Source organism: Solenopsis invicta, chromosome 16 (assembly GCF_016802725.1).
Source record: "Solenopsis invicta isolate M01_SB chromosome 16, UNIL_Sinv_3.0, whole genome shotgun sequence".
NCBI classification, from domain to species: domain Eukaryota; kingdom Metazoa; phylum Arthropoda; class Insecta; order Hymenoptera; family Formicidae; genus Solenopsis; species Solenopsis invicta.
This window is the reverse complement of record NC_052679.1, coordinates 5,844,160-5,863,099: the sequence shown is the minus strand read 5'-3', so window position 1 is coordinate 5,863,099 and position 18,940 is coordinate 5,844,160. Positions and strand designations below refer to the sequence as shown.

General features: G+C 29.7%; 1 protein-coding gene across 1 annotated transcript; it reads right to left on the bottom strand.

The window, feature by feature from the left end:
* Positions 1–1,627: 1,627 nt before the first annotated feature.
* On the bottom strand, positions 1,628–14,340 carry LOC105204780 (sterol O-acyltransferase 1). The gene is made up of 10 exons (XM_011173970.3): positions 14,257–14,340; positions 8,035–8,217; positions 6,658–6,728; positions 6,447–6,550; positions 5,590–5,760; positions 4,649–4,797; positions 4,178–4,317; positions 3,733–3,896; positions 3,124–3,397; positions 1,628–2,249 (listed from the first exon to the last, which is right to left on the bottom strand). Coding segments are annotated over exons 2-10 (1,524 nt in total). The 5' UTR covers positions 8,036–8,217; positions 14,257–14,340; the 3' UTR covers positions 1,628–1,799.
* Between the last annotated feature and the right edge of the window lie 4,600 nt (positions 14,341–18,940).

Below are 18,940 nucleotides of genomic sequence, written 5' to 3'. Positions count from 1 at the left end.
TATAAAATAATGTCCAAACAACGTCCATAAAAGTCCTTTTTATGTCCTGCTGAGACGTCCTAATGACGTCCATTTGACGTCAGAAGGCGATACATTGTACGTCCGAAGGACGTTTCCTAGACGCCTACAAGACACAATTGGTATGTCATCTGGACGTCAAGACATGTCCGACCTCGACGTCCATTGGACGTCTAAAGGACGTCCTTGTGTTGCGTGGGATATTCCTTACCCAGTGAGAAATGCCAGGTTGAAAAGACGTCTAATCAACGTTTAATAAACCAATTGATATAGACGTTTAAAATTTGGTCGATTAGACGTTTTTGTGTCATCAAAATTAAACGACTATTAGACGTCTTGCATAAACTCTCTATAAATATTTTCTTCGAAATATCCGCATAACTATTATATTATTCCACCACATGATCTCAATGAACAAAACAATATTTTTGTAATATTTTAAAAAACATTTTTCGTAAAAAAAAAATTCTTAGGTATTTCTTTTCGGAAATTTCCGAGCGGCCACCCAAGTCGTGACTCTGGTGAATGTTGCTTGACTTCCGTAATCGCTGCGAACTGATCTCTCGTGATGACCTGTAAACACTTTGTAGTTACTTGTGTAAATAACTGATAGATCAGATCAATATATGTTATCGAAAAGATGAAATATGTATAATTAAAGAATATTATTTATAAAAAAATATATAAAATTATTGTTTTTTTACTATTTTCATTAATAGAATTGCAGAATAGAATCTGGAATAACTTTTTTGTTATTCGTTTAAATAAGAATACAACTAGAAATTATATGTCAATATAATACAATAATTAAATTAAATATGAAAAAATTTCGGAAAATCAGGTTTATAAAAGATGTCTAAAAGACATTTTGCATGACCCAATTTTCAACTTTATGTTATCTGGATAAGAAAAGAAAATAGTGACGTTAATTATTTTTGTTAATTATATATTTGCAAAACTACATCTAATAGAAAAGAAATTTTCGAGTGGTTGAAAAGTAGTTGAAATAAGGTATCCGAGCCGAATAAGGCCACCTAACTTATTTTATTTTTTATAAATTCTATTTACAAAGATATTGAAATAAATTAAATAAGAATAAAATGTTTATTTCAACCACCCGTCAAAATAAAATTATCTTCTATATAAAACATTTTTAAGTAAACGAAAAAGAAATGTTTTTAAACTCTGACATTGGGCCTTATTAAATTCTTGTGCTTTTTTTAATAAGGCCCGAATTAAAAATAAATTAAAAATAACAAAGGAATTAAATATTATTTTCCAACTCACTGTTAAAATGATATTATTAATTACAAATACGAAAGTCTTTAATAAGATCTATTTTACTAGTAAAACATCACAATTATTTTTAATTTTGTCCATAATTAATACTTTAACTTTAAGAAATTCTGGCTATTTTAGTGCAAATTTAGCTTATGGAAAGTTAGTATATCATTGAAAATTGTTATTCTCTCTTTTAAGCCACATATATAATAAACAAATGACAATGGCTATAACAATAAATGTACAAGTGGGCCTTATTTATTAATACATTATTTATAAAAAAATATATTTATTCCAAAAAATTGATATACATATTTGTTTTTTCCTATAGTTAGATAGTTAAATAATATTATAATATGTAGTAATAAACCATAAAATAATGTATACTTATTAAATTTACAACACATTTTTATAAAAACGATTGATTTACCCACTTCGTTACAAGCATTCGTAGCACTGAATAAACGTGTTGCCACTGGTATTAATTTCCTATTCAGTTTTTATCTACTTCCTATGACATATGTGTTACAGCTCCAACTCCGTGGTATGAGCAGATCTAGATAATAATTGTGATGTGGTGGACAATTGTTCCAGCGGGCGTTGAACTCCATAGTATATAAGTTGAATATAATCATTAAGTTGATGTTATTGAATATCAATTGGAAGATGTTATTGGTAATTACAACTTTGCTCTTGGAGATGAAGAAAACGGGTACGCCAATTCCGAAGAGTATGATGAATGTCACTGGATAGAAAAAACCCAATATGAACGCCATTGCGTAATCGTGAACGATGCCGGAAATGAAAAATACGGCGGTAACTGCCAACGTTTGGTTGTACGGCATCACAATTTCATACATGTCCTTGTAGATGTATGAATACAACCAGTTATGCACTATTAAGTTCCATTTGCGGAAATATTCATTAAAAGTCGTGGCGTTCCACCAGTCCTGTAATACAAGCAGTACAAATATAATATAATTCATAAAGTTGCAGTTTACAAAAGTCGTAATAATCTACCATAGCTTCTCTCATGAAATTAACATGCAACAAGTTTCACAGGGATTAATTCTGAAATTTCAATATGTACAGGCTCGAGAGTTATTATTCCTTCAAGCTATCACATATTATACACATATGATGAAATTATTTTGATCGTCTATATTGAGGCTATTGCGTACATTGAAGTTATTATAGTGCGATATACATATGTCATGAGAGATATTTTTATATGATACACAAGTTTTATGAGACAGATTAAATGCTAACGATGCTGGATACACTATGTACATCGTTTATATTGAAGTCACTGCAATCGTCTACATAAGGATGCAAAGGTCATATATCAAATTATTACCAAAAATATAAAAATGTCATGATTCGTTCTACGTTATTACGTTTGAGAATCTGTGTACAATTTTAGCAGAATTCACATATTCATTTGAAAGCTACATATTAAAAACTGCAGTCAAATATGGTAATTTTTGTTGCAAAAAGCAATATAAAAAAATTTTCATTGTTTTCTTTTTTACAGCTACTTTTAGAATGCGAAAAATGCGGGCATTTGTAACTAAAATACTTTGCTGATTACGAAAAAAAAAGAATAAATTTGGAGAAACCAAAGTTATTTAGTTTTTAAATTTCGATGATTTTTAGCTCATATTGTACAGCCAAAACATCTTCAAAACTGTCGTGTATGTTAAAGCTATCGCATATATTGAAATTTTCATATAATGCAATATATACATCACAAAAGATGTTTGCGTATCCTAACATATACGTATAATTTTAACAAGTATTAAATATTAAAAACGATATATTTACCTTGTAAAACGATCGGTCTGCGAACCGCAGCATTTCTGCCCAAGCGTTCATCCATGCATGAAAGAAGAAGTATTGGGCGACGATGTAAAGGAGAAAGACGAAAATACAAGACTCGAGTGCAATTTTGATAAACCACTTTGGTTCTAGGTATTGCGTGCCGAACGCGTGATAGATCGGTACTACGACACGGTCAAAGATCAAGGCCTCATGGAAAATCGATAAGCCGACTTCAGAGAAATTCCGAAACACCACCATCCACCTGATTTCTGTCGCCCTAAAAAAACCAATCATGTTCAAATACATTTTTTTCTGGTCTTCTGATATTAACTTTATATCACAATATATTAAGTAGCATTTTTAAAAAAATGCAAAATTTAAAACTTCTAGAGCTATATCATCAAATTACATTATCGAAGATTAAAGATATTTTACATTTCGCGAACAATCTTTGAAGTTTTCTTCGAAACGTTTCTCAAGTCGCATTGCCAAATAGCAACATAAACTTAACTGCGTTTAACTGTGTAATTAAAGTTATCTTTTTTATTATACAACTACGTTCAGAGACTGCTGGCTTCTTGAAGAAATTATAAAAAATCAAGATACACTTACCTAGGATATTCGTCGCGATACAGAAGAGTCGGTGCGAATAGAAAATACAAATATTGTGAGAATTTGGGGCCGCTTGGTCGTGAAGTTTCGCTGTGGGATTCATACAATAAATACCTCGGTGCGGCGCTCCTGACAAAAGCCCAACTCTTCATCACCATGCGTATCTAAAGAAGCAAAACATAATTTCGATTAGAAGAAATCCTTTCTTTAGTAGAGAATTAATATTTTCTATCATAGACTCTTCTTATTTTTATGGAACCGAACGTACAATCTACATGGCACCTACATTTCTAACGAAACTACTTTATAACTTATAATTCTTATTAATTCGCGAATAGCATGCGAAAAACTGATTTATTCTGACGTATATACTTTACAAAGTAATTTACATTTTTCGTTACTCAATTCAACAAAATAACAAGTGCAGCTCTTTAAAGATGCATACCTGCTCTAAAATAATAATACTATTGCAACATATGGAAAGATTTGTTTTGATTATCATTGTGACAGGAATAATGAAGAAGAGAACTTGATACAATATGAATGCTAATAGCCAGCCGCAATCCCAAAATTTCTGGACACAGGCTGGAAAAGAAAAAAATACAAGTGATTAGATCATTTAAATTAAATCAATTAATATTGTTTAATAAAAAATTCTTTTAATCAATTGTTTCTTATAATTTTTATGATTATGTTATTGAATCATTTTTGCGTTACGTTGTGCTATATTTCATGTCAATCGAATAATCATCATTACAATTATTTTCTAACAAAAATTTCTATTTCTATTTTACATATATTTTCAATCAATTTATTATAATATATGAAATTTATTCCAAATTTTTCTTCATTTATTGTCAATATAAATTTCTTAATGTTTAGATTGAATATATTCCAGATCTGAAGAGATCATTACATTCCGGTAAGAATCGGAGTCGCTGATTCGCCCAGAGGGTGAAGGCCACGTAGACACAGAGTGTCGAGGTTTGCATGGGCAACCAAATATAGATGCATGTTGGAAACTTTGCAAAACCAACTCGAAACGCATTGATACCATGGTGAATGCTTCAAAAAATCATGATAAGAAATTAAATGATAAAAGCAAAAGCGACAGGAAAAATTTAGGAAAGCGTTTTAAATGTTTTAATTCTAGCATTTTTATGTAGATTTTTTATAGAATTTATATAAAATTTTGCAGTATTTTTTTTACCAAGTTTGACGTATTAGTAGAGAAGGGAGGCAAGTATACTCAACATAAGTAACATACATTTAGAAGAACAAGATCTTATAGCATAACAAAATCTTTTCAGATTAAATAAAAACAATTTAAATATCTACGCAACATTTTACTTCCAAAAAAATCTTTTTTAATGCATCAGCATGAATATGCTTATTTTAATACTAGGTATTACGTTTATACTACGTATTCTTCTACACATTTTTTACTATTACGTATAGGCAAATATATTTCTTACATTCTCTTGATAAAAAAGTTACTTGCTCTCGGCGTCAATATTTTAACGTATTAAAATATAATATTACATTAAATTGTATTTTATATCCTTTACAGTTCAAGGTTTTTATACACTACGTATGTTTGCATCTCGTTTCCGCATGTTTTTTAAACTTTTAAGTCTTCTGTCTCTAATTGTGATATAAATCATAGATCGTGTAAAATGGATCTTGTTAAAAGTATTTATTACTGACATAAATATAAAAAAAAAAATGTTTGTATTTCTACATATTTGAAATTGTATCTACGTATGTTTGTAGTATTTTATGAAACATTATTTTCATTGATTTAACCAGAAATGGCTCATTAGAAATAAATCAGAGTTTTCCACATTCCAAACTTACGTTCCATATTCTATAATGTCGCACACGACCGAGCTGGAAAGCAGGAATATGAAGATCATCAAGTAGATATTGTAAATTGTGCGAAAATGCGGGATCTTGAAGAGATCGGTGAACAACGAGTTCCTCGCGAGAAACTCCTTATCCGGCAATCCATCTTTTTTGCTGGATTCCCTGCGGAAATATCAAAGGAATAAGTAATCAACAGAATATGCGGTCTATATTACGATTGATATACATGTTACAAAGAATATTTTTTATGGATACATTTAAATGCAAATTAGCTAACTTTACGTGCTTACCTTCTTATGACGAGAGACAGAAAAAACAGTGCTCGAAGTAACATGTGCACAATAATTACGAAATACTGTCCAATCACCAAAAATATGAAATTTTTCTTATTATTAATTGCAGTTAATCGATTTGATAAGAAAAGATTGACTAGTTAGAAAAGGTAGACAAGGGTGATAAGTTTTTTGTAAAACCACTCATATCTTACGTTTGATACTGCGTCTCGAATACAATATGGAAGAGATAAAACATAAAAAAATGTCATAAACATTCTGCTTCTTATTTCTGTTGCAAATATTAGAATTTCTACAAATTGAGAAAAACGGTTAACTAAATATAATATTTTAATAAAATTCAAGATTATAAAATTTTTTAAAGAAATTTAATTTATGTATAAGCAAGAATATAATTCCTTGCACGTGGAACAATAATTGTTAAATAGAATATATCACTTTTAATTTGATAGTAATATTTGATATGTTTTTTTCTGTACATATTTTCGCACAAGTATTTTGCACCTTTTGCTCTCTACCTCTTCCGATAACTTTTATTTGAATATAATTCTTCACCTTTTGTCGCGATATTTGTCCGTGCTGTGCGAGAATTCGTTAGTCTCCGACGAAGGTGCTTCTATCCTCTGCAGAACGTCGGACATCGGATCGTCATTGTTTTCCTTTAATCAAAATGAAGTGTCAACTCGATAAATTTAACTCAATTGAAATTAATTTAATTCGCGTTATTAATTCCATTTACGGATCAAGTCGAGGTATTCCTTCTTACCTGTATTGTTCTTTGCATTGCATCGGTAGTCGGCTCACGTAGAATATCCATGGATATGTCTTCGTTGGCCACTTAACAAAGAAATACAAAGATAAATACAATAATAAAATTAATAAATATGAATTAAATATAAAATTTGTGAAAATATCGGAAAAATCTCTCGATTATTTCATTAAAGAAGACTATGAAAATAGATTTAGTGAAAATAAGACTTGATTGTTTAAGTTAATTGTTATTATTTTGTTCTTACGATTTGTCTGTTGGCTATTGACTTTTAAGTTACAATATAAATCTTTACTTTGTATAAAAAAAAATAATAATAATGCAATATATGTGTAAGGTATGTATACGTGTAAAAATAGATATATCCCATTGTTGTAATTATTTTGTAACTTTATTATTGTTGTTTAAAAATTAAGATTTTTTTTAGGGGAAAATTTAAATTTATTATTTACCTTGTTGCTTTGAGTTATTTTTTTATTATGATATCATAGGAATTCGAGTATGCTCTCATTGAAAATTAATTTGGATGCAATGATAAGTAAGAGTGAAATATTTGAGTTAAGCATTTTCGGGTAAAATGAATATATCAATTTAAATGTCAACGATGCAACAGATATTTGTATTAATGGGTGCATTCAGCAACCACTAAACCATTTTACATCAGTTATAAAATTGCTTTTTCCGCTAAATGCAAATAATATACAATTATCAACTCTGGAGTATTATCGCAATAGAGAGGTCTCAAACCGAAAGATATAGGCGACATAATAAATAATACGTCTTAGCTCATTAAATGTTTGATCATATCAATGCATTCATAACTAAATTTACATGATACATGATACATGAGAAGTAATAATGCAAATTCATTAAAATCCAAACTTTGTGCAAATTAATGTTAAAAATAAACATGATTTTCTAATAAAAGTAATTATTTAAAAAATAAATGTAAATATCATCGACAAATTTTGTTCAAAGGCATAATTAAGATAATTCTTCGAAAATGAAATATGTAATTTTATATTAATATTGGAAATAAATAAGAATCCAAATATATATGTATAAATAAATGTGTAAGTAAATTAGAAGATATAAGTAACTTATAATAAATATTTATTAATAAAATTTAAAAAAATTTTAAATTTATATTTGCCTATTTTAAAGATTACAAAAAAATTCAAAGAATAATTATAGAAGATTAAAAAAGCTTGTACACTGGAGACGTTATGAAAAATTTAGGAAAGGTATTTATTACCATAAAACTTTATGTCCTTTGCAGCGTTTAATTATTTTATATATACAATAAATTTTAATTATTTCGGAAATTATAATTGTTTATGTTATTTATTGTTTCACATTGGATTATCTACTTACTAATGTCGTTATCTATCTCGTGCGTGACACCAATTGTGGCTTCTTCAATTGAATTTATGACTGTAGTACGATCCGTAAATGTTGGGTCCGTAAATCTTTTCCGAGGATATAACTCATGGTTTAAGTAATTTACAATATTTGTTTTCCATTTATAGATTCTTTTAAAAAGTTGGCGGCTTCAATCTATAACAATAAATCGGAGTCTCCCAAATTTTCAAACAAATTCATCGAAAATTTTTGATTATAATTAAAATCAATAACTGTGAGACAACTCGTTGCGACACGTAACCGTCAACTTTTTAGTAACACACTATTAATTTTTTTTGTGTATTTCCCAGTGTACGTTGCAGTTCGATGCTTGGCAAATGGTCAACTAATTCTTCGATTTTGCGATTGCGCGTCTATGAAAACTTCGCTGAATGCGCAGGGTTTTACCCAACTGGCTTATATATGCATGTTTCCCGCCTATCAATCGATTTATTGAGCAACTCATGCAGACAACCTTGTGTTTTGACTAGAATAAGATGATAAATAAGCCCGGTTAGTCCCATGTCCTTGAAAGTTGATAAACATCTTAAAAGTTTCAAAATGAAATTAACATTTCACATTGTGAAAGACTTCTAAAATGTGTCTTATTAATGTTGCAACAGATGCATGTTGTTGCATGTTGTTTCTAAAACCTTTTACGTAAAAATAATTTTTGAAAAGTTTAATTGAATTATCTTTAAAACATTTCATGTGAAATGATTTAGAAGATCTTTCAGTTGAGGTGATCTTCAGTTTCATTCTGAAATCTTTTGACATACAATAAATTTAAAAACTTTTAGTTGAATTCCCTTATAGAAAAGTATTAGTTTCAGTGACAAAAACAAAATTCTGGTAACTCATTCCTTAAATTATTCTAGCTTTACTGTAAATTTTTTAAAATAAAAATTAGCGTATTTCTATCATTATTCCTTAAAAAGTTTTAAATAGATTAAATTATAAACATTTCATACAGAACTGTATCATATAATACCTATTGAAATCAAGATTGCAAATAGTTAATACGGGATTTAATTTGCATGTGTAACACGTAACATAGCTTTGCATGAGCTTTGCATGAATGCATGATCATGCTAATGTTAGAAACAAAATAAATTTAGTTGCTATCATGATATGTATTTATATGGTTGCTATGTTACATCTTTAACAGTATCATTTATTTGTCACTGTGCTTCTTTTCACTTAATTAATCTTTCTCGTTGAGATAACACGTTCTGCAATTCAATAAAGTTTATGATCTCTATAACGGTTAATTCTTTTATACGATTAAACTAACACATTATAAAGATTTTGTTGTAGCCAGATTATAATCTTGCTAAAATTTGATCATCTATGTCAGGAATTACATACATAATAAATTCATATCAAGAGACGCGAAGCAAAGACAGCCTGTTCTTACTTTTCTCCGTCCCTTACATGCTGAGATATCGCAATGCAAGTCCACGTTTCGACACTTATATAATGTTAGGTAAGAAACGTCGCCATTCGTCAGCCCTCTCAAGGCTGATTCTTTTTTTCATACTTTTGACACAGTGCCGCTGGCATACATTATTTAGCCGTTCTCACGGGACGCGTGACCATGTGATGATATTCGTGTCACTGCATCTCGCCGATGTAACATGGGGGAAACAATTCTTTATGATACTGATAAGATCATTTTGACATACACAGACGAGGAAAAGGATGAGTTACGCTCAAACAATAATTATTACATGTTCATTCAAAAGTCGTGGCAAAATTTACTTTCGATTGCATATATGTATTTAAGTACGAATAATTCGATGATAAATTCCTGTCGATCAAAAAATCATTTTACATTAAATATTAATAGAGTAATAAAGAAATCTAATTCAAGAATATTTGTGTGTTTAGATGACTTTTTGCATAAGACTGTAAGGGTGCAACTGTAACAAGTTCCATGTTTCAAATCAATAATAAAGCATCAATGTTTACAACTATTAGTTGCATGGTCTTTGCGCCGAATGCGATGCAATACAGAGATATAATGTTGCGTCATTCCTCGAATGATGAAAGATTGGCAATGATAGTAAAAGGCTCATCGAAGTTCATGGCAATGTGGCAATCTGTCACTATATCAAGAGAAATTTGATCAACTACAGTAATTAGTGTGATCGTTAATTCCTAAACTCAATAATCGTAACTTCAATCCGTTGTGGACGAGCAAATGTGCAATGCGATAAAAATAGTTGATGCTTTAAGAACTAATGAAGATTTTGCTAATAAATACGACGATTTTCAAATCGATGAGACGATTTTAAAGCAAATTCCTAATTTTGGATTAGTTTCTAGCGTAGTAATTGATTACATGTACCTTATATGTTTAAAAATAATAAAAAATTGATATTACTTTGGATTGAAGGTTCGCTTACTGTACAATTATTTCAACAATTATTAAATCAGATTTCATTTATTTAGAGCTTTATTAAATTTGCAAAGTTGTGTACCAAATGATTTTGTTCGACGCTCACGATCACTAAAAAAGATAAAATTATGGAAAACAACGGAATTTCGCCAATTTCTTCCTTATGCAAAAGATCTTTGTTAAAGATGTTAAAGATATTAAGTTCCAATAAATGCTACACTACAGTTTTTGTGTTGCAGAATATAATAAGTGAAAAGAAATGAATCGATCTTCTGTCGTTCAAGTCGAGGATGGACTGCATTTAGTCCCTAGCAAGTGGTTAAAAGAATCATCAGAATGTTTCTGGCCAAGCATAGAAACGTAAAAAGACCACAAAAATATCTCTGAGTGTGAGAAATCAGATGCGGATGATAAAACTTGGCAAATCGTGAAAGTTGTCCGTATTGTTGGAACATCAAGTGAGTAAATAACTGTTTAAGATGCATGTATGTTATGATTATTAATAATTAATGAAAAAAATTACCTATATATATTAATTGTTTTTATAACATCAATCTTGAGATTTCTTAACATTTCTTCATCCTGATTGGTCACTCAAAGTTCTATTTGACGAGTAGAATTTTCGAACCTAATCATATAAGTCATTACATATACATATTTTTTTTTAGAACAAAAACAAGTTAAGGTTCATTTTCCAATATATACTCCAGCAGAAAAAAAAGATATTGGATTTACCTCACCTATAGCTGAAGATTTTCGATAAAAATTTGAATGTTTCTTTATTAAAACTTTATTCAGTAGATTATTACAAAGCATACATTTTTCTTTATATAGTTATACCCAGCCAGAAATGATTAGTCGAATCGACGTCGATTCGACGTCGATTCGACGTCAATGCGTCGATAAACGGTCGATGGTCGAAAACTGGTCGATATTTTTATCCTTTTCTACTTTGTCATAAAAATTGTTTATTGAGTAATTGCGAATATTTTTGTAAAATTTCTATAGACTTTTATTCAATTTTACGTAGATCAACATAAATTGGAAGGCGCAGTATATATTTTATTTTTTTATTACATTGTTTTTATGCACTAAAAAGTTGAAATATCGGAATGTGATATGTGTTCTTTTGCATACACAATTAAATCAACATATAACCTGTATATAATCTTGATCTGCAAATTGGGTAGAGATGCATATATATCATTTGCATGATTTAACAACTTTTTAATAGCAATAAATGGATCTTAAAAATTGTTACATTTGTTATAAAAAAATGACACTTGGGAAAAATTTTTTTTATATATAATTATTATATAATTATGTACACATATATATAAATTATGTCCGTATATATAATTATATGTAATTATATAGAATTTTATATAATTATATGTATATTTATTTACATATAAATATACATAACACAAATGTAAATTACATGTAAATATATATAATCATATATATTTATGTTTGGACATATCTTATATATAAAATATTTTTTCCCGGGCATTTATAATGAATATATCATTAAGCTGCACTAACATTTTTTATACACATGTATATTTATAATAATTTTCATATCTTATAACATTTATAATTATTATAAGAATTCATCATATTTGAAATTTTTCTAAAGAAATTTTTAAAAACCTTAAATATTGTCAAATTTTATAAGCTTTCTATGAAAATGTAAAATGAGAAATGTAGAAAAAAGATTTTTTTATTATTTTTTTATTATTATATTATTATATTATTATTAAATATATTCTCGAAATGCGCCCACATTGATTATTATCGTGCAAACAAGGTTGATAAATTACGACTATTACTATTATCGAACGGCAGTGTACGGTAATATAAGTATGCATCACTTACGCTACGCTTTTAGACTTGGCGCGAATTGCAATTGTGTCTCTTGAATGGTTGCGTTTTACAGTTGAGTGAGCGCTCACTGTTATTGGTGTATTCTTTAAGAGCTAAAAGTCTGTTTGAATATTTTACTATGTTGATTTGATTTTATGTTTTAATTGTGAAATAGTTTATTCTAGTTAAATAATGTTTTTTTTTTATTTACATTATTATATTAGGCACATTATTTTTCACAAATGAAAGTAAAAGCCAAAGAAGAATTTAAAGTAAATGATAGTGAAGTATTGTATCCAGTTATAGTTGCAGCTATTAGTAATTCTCTTGCATGTAAATACAATTTTCGAGGCGATGGCAATCAAAAGAGACCTTTTTGCAAATTACTGTTGTGGGAAGTGATTATAGGTGAATACATACTACTTTATAAATTTTATTTGTATTTTTTATAACAGGAAAATACTTTGTCTTCAAATATTTCTTATTTGTGTCTAGTAATTTTACACAAAACATTTTATTTCTAGGCGCAATTCAACTTGTTATAATCTCATCTCTAGATATTCCCAGTGAGAAATCATGACAAAATCGACGTCAATTCGACATCGATTCGACATCGAAATCATCAAAATGATGTTATTTCGATGTCGATTCGATAGGTCATTTCTCGCTGGAAATTAGTATTAATTCGACATCAAATTGACATCAAATCGACTTGTCGAAATTTAAGCCCATTTTTAAGTTAAATTGACTACACATTTTGATCGTCGATTGACCAGTGATATCGACGTCGAATCGACGTCGATTCGACTAATCATTTCTGGCTGGAATATGAATAGATGGATACAAGATTTGCAAATATCGAAGAAATTATACGGAATTCTTTAAAATCACAAAAGAAGAAAAAATGGTGGTCTAAACACTCTAAACCTTCCTTTCTTCCCTTTACAAGTGAAGAAAAAGTTCTGCAATTCGATAATGTAAAGGAGTCAATTTATAACGAAGTTGTAAGTATTAAATGAAAATAGAGAAAAACATTCTATAAATTGTTAATTTCAAATTTTATTTTTTATACGTATTAGGTTTGTTATTTACAATATATCGGAGGATTTTTATTAAAAGAAGCATTAAATTTATGTTTAAAAGAAACGGTCGAAGACAAAGTTATGTCTTTTTTTATTTTCTATGGCAATAAAGAAGAAGAAATTTATTCATTTTTTAAAACAAAACTTTGCTCAGCCATTCAAGGTTAACTTTATTTCTACTACTTATAAATGACAAATGTATCTAAAATGTCATATAATAAATCATTTTTTAATTTTTCAGAAGCACTCTCCGAAAATAAATATTTTCAGATACAAAGTGGTATGTAGTTTCGTCACGATATGATTGAAACCATTCGCTAAACATTTTTTGTGCCATTTTTTGAATTTTTTTTTGTAAGATGTTAACTACATTCAGTGTAAGACTGCTATTCATAGTTACCTAACCATAAGTTTAACACTAATATAGAAATGTAAAAAAAAAATAAATATATATTTTTCTATTACATATTGTTTCTATACTTTATTATTTATATATCAAAATTCAAAGTTAAATTTAAAATTTTATTTATTTGTTTGAAAATTATAATATAAAATTTTGTTAACAATATTAAACACATACAGTTGATTCTATTTTTAAGATATAGATAAAAATATTTTCAGGGTTTTTGCAACTTCAGTACTGAATAAACAGTTTCTTTTTCATTTTAAATTCTAGTAATGATCATGATGACAATTCTATATTGATCATTTTTTAAATTTGTATTCCTGAATTGAATGAAATATTCTTAATTTTTGTTTGAAGTGTCCTTGCTGACGAAAGCTCAATAGGAAGTATTTTAAGAGTTTTATATAAATATTCAAAAAACATTAAAAAGGATGACTTACCAATCTTTTTCGCAAGAGTCAATGAGTGCTTTCCAACAAGAGTGCCACAGTGTCACACAGAGAGACACAGTCCGTTTGTTTTCTGTTCCTGAACTCCCTGAATTAGTGTGCACTTAAAATGAAATAGATATATATTTGAAAGTTAGTGAAAGCAAGAAAGAACGTTCCAGTGCAGTTTAGTGCAGGAATAGAAAACAAGCCTAGTGTTTGTGTAGTCTAATTGGAACAGATAAGTTACAAAACACGGTCACTAGAGTGCGTAAAAGACTGAGGCTGAAGTCCCATGAAGTCCCATGAATTGCTATTTTTCGCGTAACGTGTAACCAATCAACTTTATAAAAAGGCTCCACAAAAGATGCAGAACGCTTCTGATTGGTTACGCATTACGCATTACGCGGAAAATATCAGTCCATGGGACTTTAGCCTGACTTAAGCCTGCCACAGACGATACGTTTTTTCTTACTGGATTTCTAACTGGATTTTCTTACTTGCTACCGTACGGGCAATGGTACTGGCAGTGCTACTGGCCGTGACTTCACACGGTGCGAGTTTTTGTACGGGCTGAGCAACTGAAATTTGTTTCATAGAAGCGGCACGCTTAAATATGGATGAGATAGATGAGAAGGATGAAATTATTGCAACAATTGTACATTGTCGTAAAATTGCTATTGCATTATTTTTAATTATTGAAAAATTGCAACAACGAAATAAATATCGCCGACGTTTATGGAGTCGACAGTAAATACATTCTTTAATGCCTCACTTTTAATGTGTTTATTATGGTAATTTGGTGTATTTATCACATATAAACATGGTTCCTATTAGTAGGCCTCTATTAAACATAAAGTACTTTCTTTGGACTATTTTGAAGTCTTTTCATTTCTGCACGACATCATGTTTGCGAAGTGAATTCACGTTTGATCTTTGACAACACTTCGACAGTATAACCTGGTATAACCCAGTATAACCTATAAGACTGCGTCCTGATTGGCTTTCACAATAAACCAGTACAGAATCACGTAAGAAAAATAGGACATGATCTATTACGAAAATCCAGTACGCGAGCCAGTAGCGTAGCCCGTAAGCTACCCATTTCCAGTACGGGAGCACGTAAGACTGCCAGTATAGGAGCACGTAAGCAATCCCGTAAGAAAAAACGTATCGTCTGCGGCAGGCTTTATGTAGCATGTAAAGAAACGAAAGGTTCAAACTATAATTTTAATTTTGTATGTTAAGGCGACAAAACATAACTGAACATGACTAAAACCTGCCGCAGACGATACGTTTTTTCTTACGGGATTGCTTACGTGCTCCTATACTGGCAGTCTTACGTGCTCCCGTACTGGAAATGGGTAGCTTACGGGCTACGCTACTGGCTCGCGTACTGGATTTTCGTAATAGATCATGTCCTATTTTTCTTACGTGATTCTGTACTGGTTTATTGTGAAAGCCAATCAGGACGCAGTCTGTATAGGTTATACTGAGTTATATCAGGTTATACTGTCGAAGTGTTGTCAAAGTTCAAACGTGAATTCACTTCGCAAACATAACATCGTGCAGAAATGAAAAGACTTCAAAATAGTCCAAAGAAAGTATTTTATGTTTAATAGAGGCCTACTAATAAGAAACTATGTTTATATGCGATTAACACACCAAATTACCATAATAAACACAGTAAAAGTGAGGCATTAAAGAATGTATTGACTGTCGACTCCATAAACGTCGGCGATATTTATTTCGTTGTCGCAATTTTTCAATAATTAAAAATAATGCAATTTTACGACAATGTACAACTGTTGCAATAATTTCATCCATCTCATCTATCTAATCCATATTTAAGCGTGCCGCTTCTATGAAACAAATTTCAGTTGCTTAGCCCGTACGAAAACTCGCACCGTGTGAAGCCACGGCCAGTAGCACTGCCGGTACCATTGCCCGTACGGTAGCAAGTAAGAAAATCCAGTTAGAAATCCAGTAAGAAAAAACGTATCGTCTGCGGCAGGCTTAAGTCTACATAGGTTTGTTCGCGTTGCTTGCATTCAATATCTTTTTTTTCGCGCTCAATATCTTTGTTGTCTCTCTGGCTCTTATAGATCTCTCTTGTTGAATAAATATATATATATACAGGGTGATTCAGAACGACCCATGTGTCTCTGTAAAGATGTATTCTTGGGTAAATTCTGAGATGATTTTTCCTGTACGAAAATTTTGTCCGGCGCTTACTTTTTGAATAATAAGAGGATAAAGTTAGCAAATCACGAGCCGTGTACAAATGGTAGACAAAGGCGGCGCAACTCACCGTCCGACGCGGGCGCTTACCCGTATCGGACGGTGAGTTGCGCCGCCTTTGTCTACCATGTGTACACGGCTCGTGATTTGCTAACTTTATCCTCTTATTATTCAAAAAGTAAGCGCCGGACAAAATTTTCGTACAGGAAAAATCGTCTCAGAATTTACCCAAGAACACATGGTAGACAAAGGTGTCTCTTTACAGAGACACATGGGTCGTTCTGAATCACCCTGTATATATATATATATATATATATATATATATATATTTAATTTTTTTTTGTTTCAAGTGCATGAATTTTTAGAGATTTCAAGCAACTCGAACAAACCTATTTTTTTTATCATGGATTTAAATATTTTAAAATCAAAAGAAGCAATTAAAAAAAGTAAAATTAGAGATTTTCAAACTTCGTGGCTAGACGAGAATTATGCTTTTAAAGGATGGTTAGCTCCTCACCATAAAAAAAATAAAGCTATGTGCACTGCATGTAATAAGACCATTAAATGTTGTAAAACAAATTTGTTAAAACACTCACGGACGGTCAAACATTTAGAAAATATTAATTTAAATAAAACAATTCAAAATGTAGAAGACGACTTAACAGAGTTAACATTATCTCATAAAGAAAGAGTTAAAAGAGCCGAAATTAAATTAGCAGCATTTTTTGCTGAGCATAATATTTTGTTTTGTTCCGTAGATCACTTAATTCCGGTATTGAAGAATATTTGCGACGATTCTAAAATTATGCAAGATATCACACTAGGCCGAAATAAATGTACAAATATTGTTAAAGATATTTTAGCCAAAAATGTAATTGAAAAAATCATTTTTGATTTACAATCTTGTAATTTTTCTATACTAATTGATGAAAGCACAGACATTTCAGATACGAAATTGATGTGCATTCTTGTAAAATATGTATCTCCGGAAACTAAAAAAGTAATAACACAATTATTAGACTTAATATCATTAGACGCTAAAGATTGTTCCGCAACAAAAATATTTCAAGTTTTTAAAGATCTTTTCGAAAAAAAAAAATATTCCTCTTAAAAATATTGTCGGAATGGCATCTGATAATGCATCAGTCATGACTGGATGCAATAAATCTTTTATGACACTTTTAAAATTAGAAGTACCGCGGTTAATAACATTAAATTGTATTTGCTATTCCTCCGCGTTAGTAGCAAGCAAAGCTTGTGAAAAATTACCTTCGTCTTGTGAACATTTAATAAGAAGTATTTACACTTATATTTCGGGCAGTGCGAAAAGATGTGCAATTTTACGAGAATTTCAAGAATTCTTCAATGTGGAAAGTAAAAAGTTATTAAAATTATCAAACACTAGATGGCTCGTCTTACATAAATGTGTTGTTAGAATTCTTGAAAATTGGGACGTTTTAAAAAGTTATTTTGTTTTAGCAGTTGTAGAAGACAAATTAAAATCTGCGGAACTTATTTTATCAAATTTAAATAACGATATTATTAAAGCATACTTTTTATTTTTAAAATATGCATTAAATTTTTTTAATAAATTTAATGCTTTATTTCAGTCTCGTCAAATTTTAATTCATAAATTATTTGAAAGTAGCCAACAATTGATTCATCAATTGGCTCGAAATTTTATGACAATAAATTCCTTAAAAAATATTAAAGATTTAGATTTAAATAATGATAATAATGTATTAACTTTAGAAGATGTAAATGTGGGACCAGAATGTGAAACTTTTATAGAATCTTTACCTTTGGCATGTAGAGAAGAAATTAAATTAGCATGTTTAGATTTTTATAAAACAGCAGTTTGTGAAATGCTAAAACGTTTGCCTTATAAGGATCCTCTTTTTGAATGTTTATCTTTTTTATCTCCGGAAATTGCTTTGTATGATGAAGGTAGAGTAACAATTAAAAATTTAACTAATATTGGCACACTAGTAGAAAATATTAATATTACTAATTTAGCTTTTGAGTGGGGAATTTTGCCAACAATTTTTAATGATAAACAAAAAAAAGAATTTGAATCTTTGCCAATTGATGAAATGTGGGAAAAAATATTAGATTATAAAGATTTTATCGGAGAAGTTTTTCCAAATTTAAAATTATTAGTTAACGTAATTTTATCTTTTCCCCATTCTAATGCCGAGGCCGAACGAATTTTTTCTATGGTTACCGACATTAAAAATAAAAAACGAAACCGATTATCTAATGATACTGTTTCTGCAATGTGCGTAGTTCGGTCTAATTTTTAAGCACACAATATTAATTGTACAAATTTTGATACGGATTTAAGGCATTTAGAACTTCACACTGCACAAAATTTATATAAAAGTTAATACAAATTTGATGGTCTTAGCTTTGCTTTTTTTTAATAATTATTTTGCTTAATAGCTTCGTTTTTATT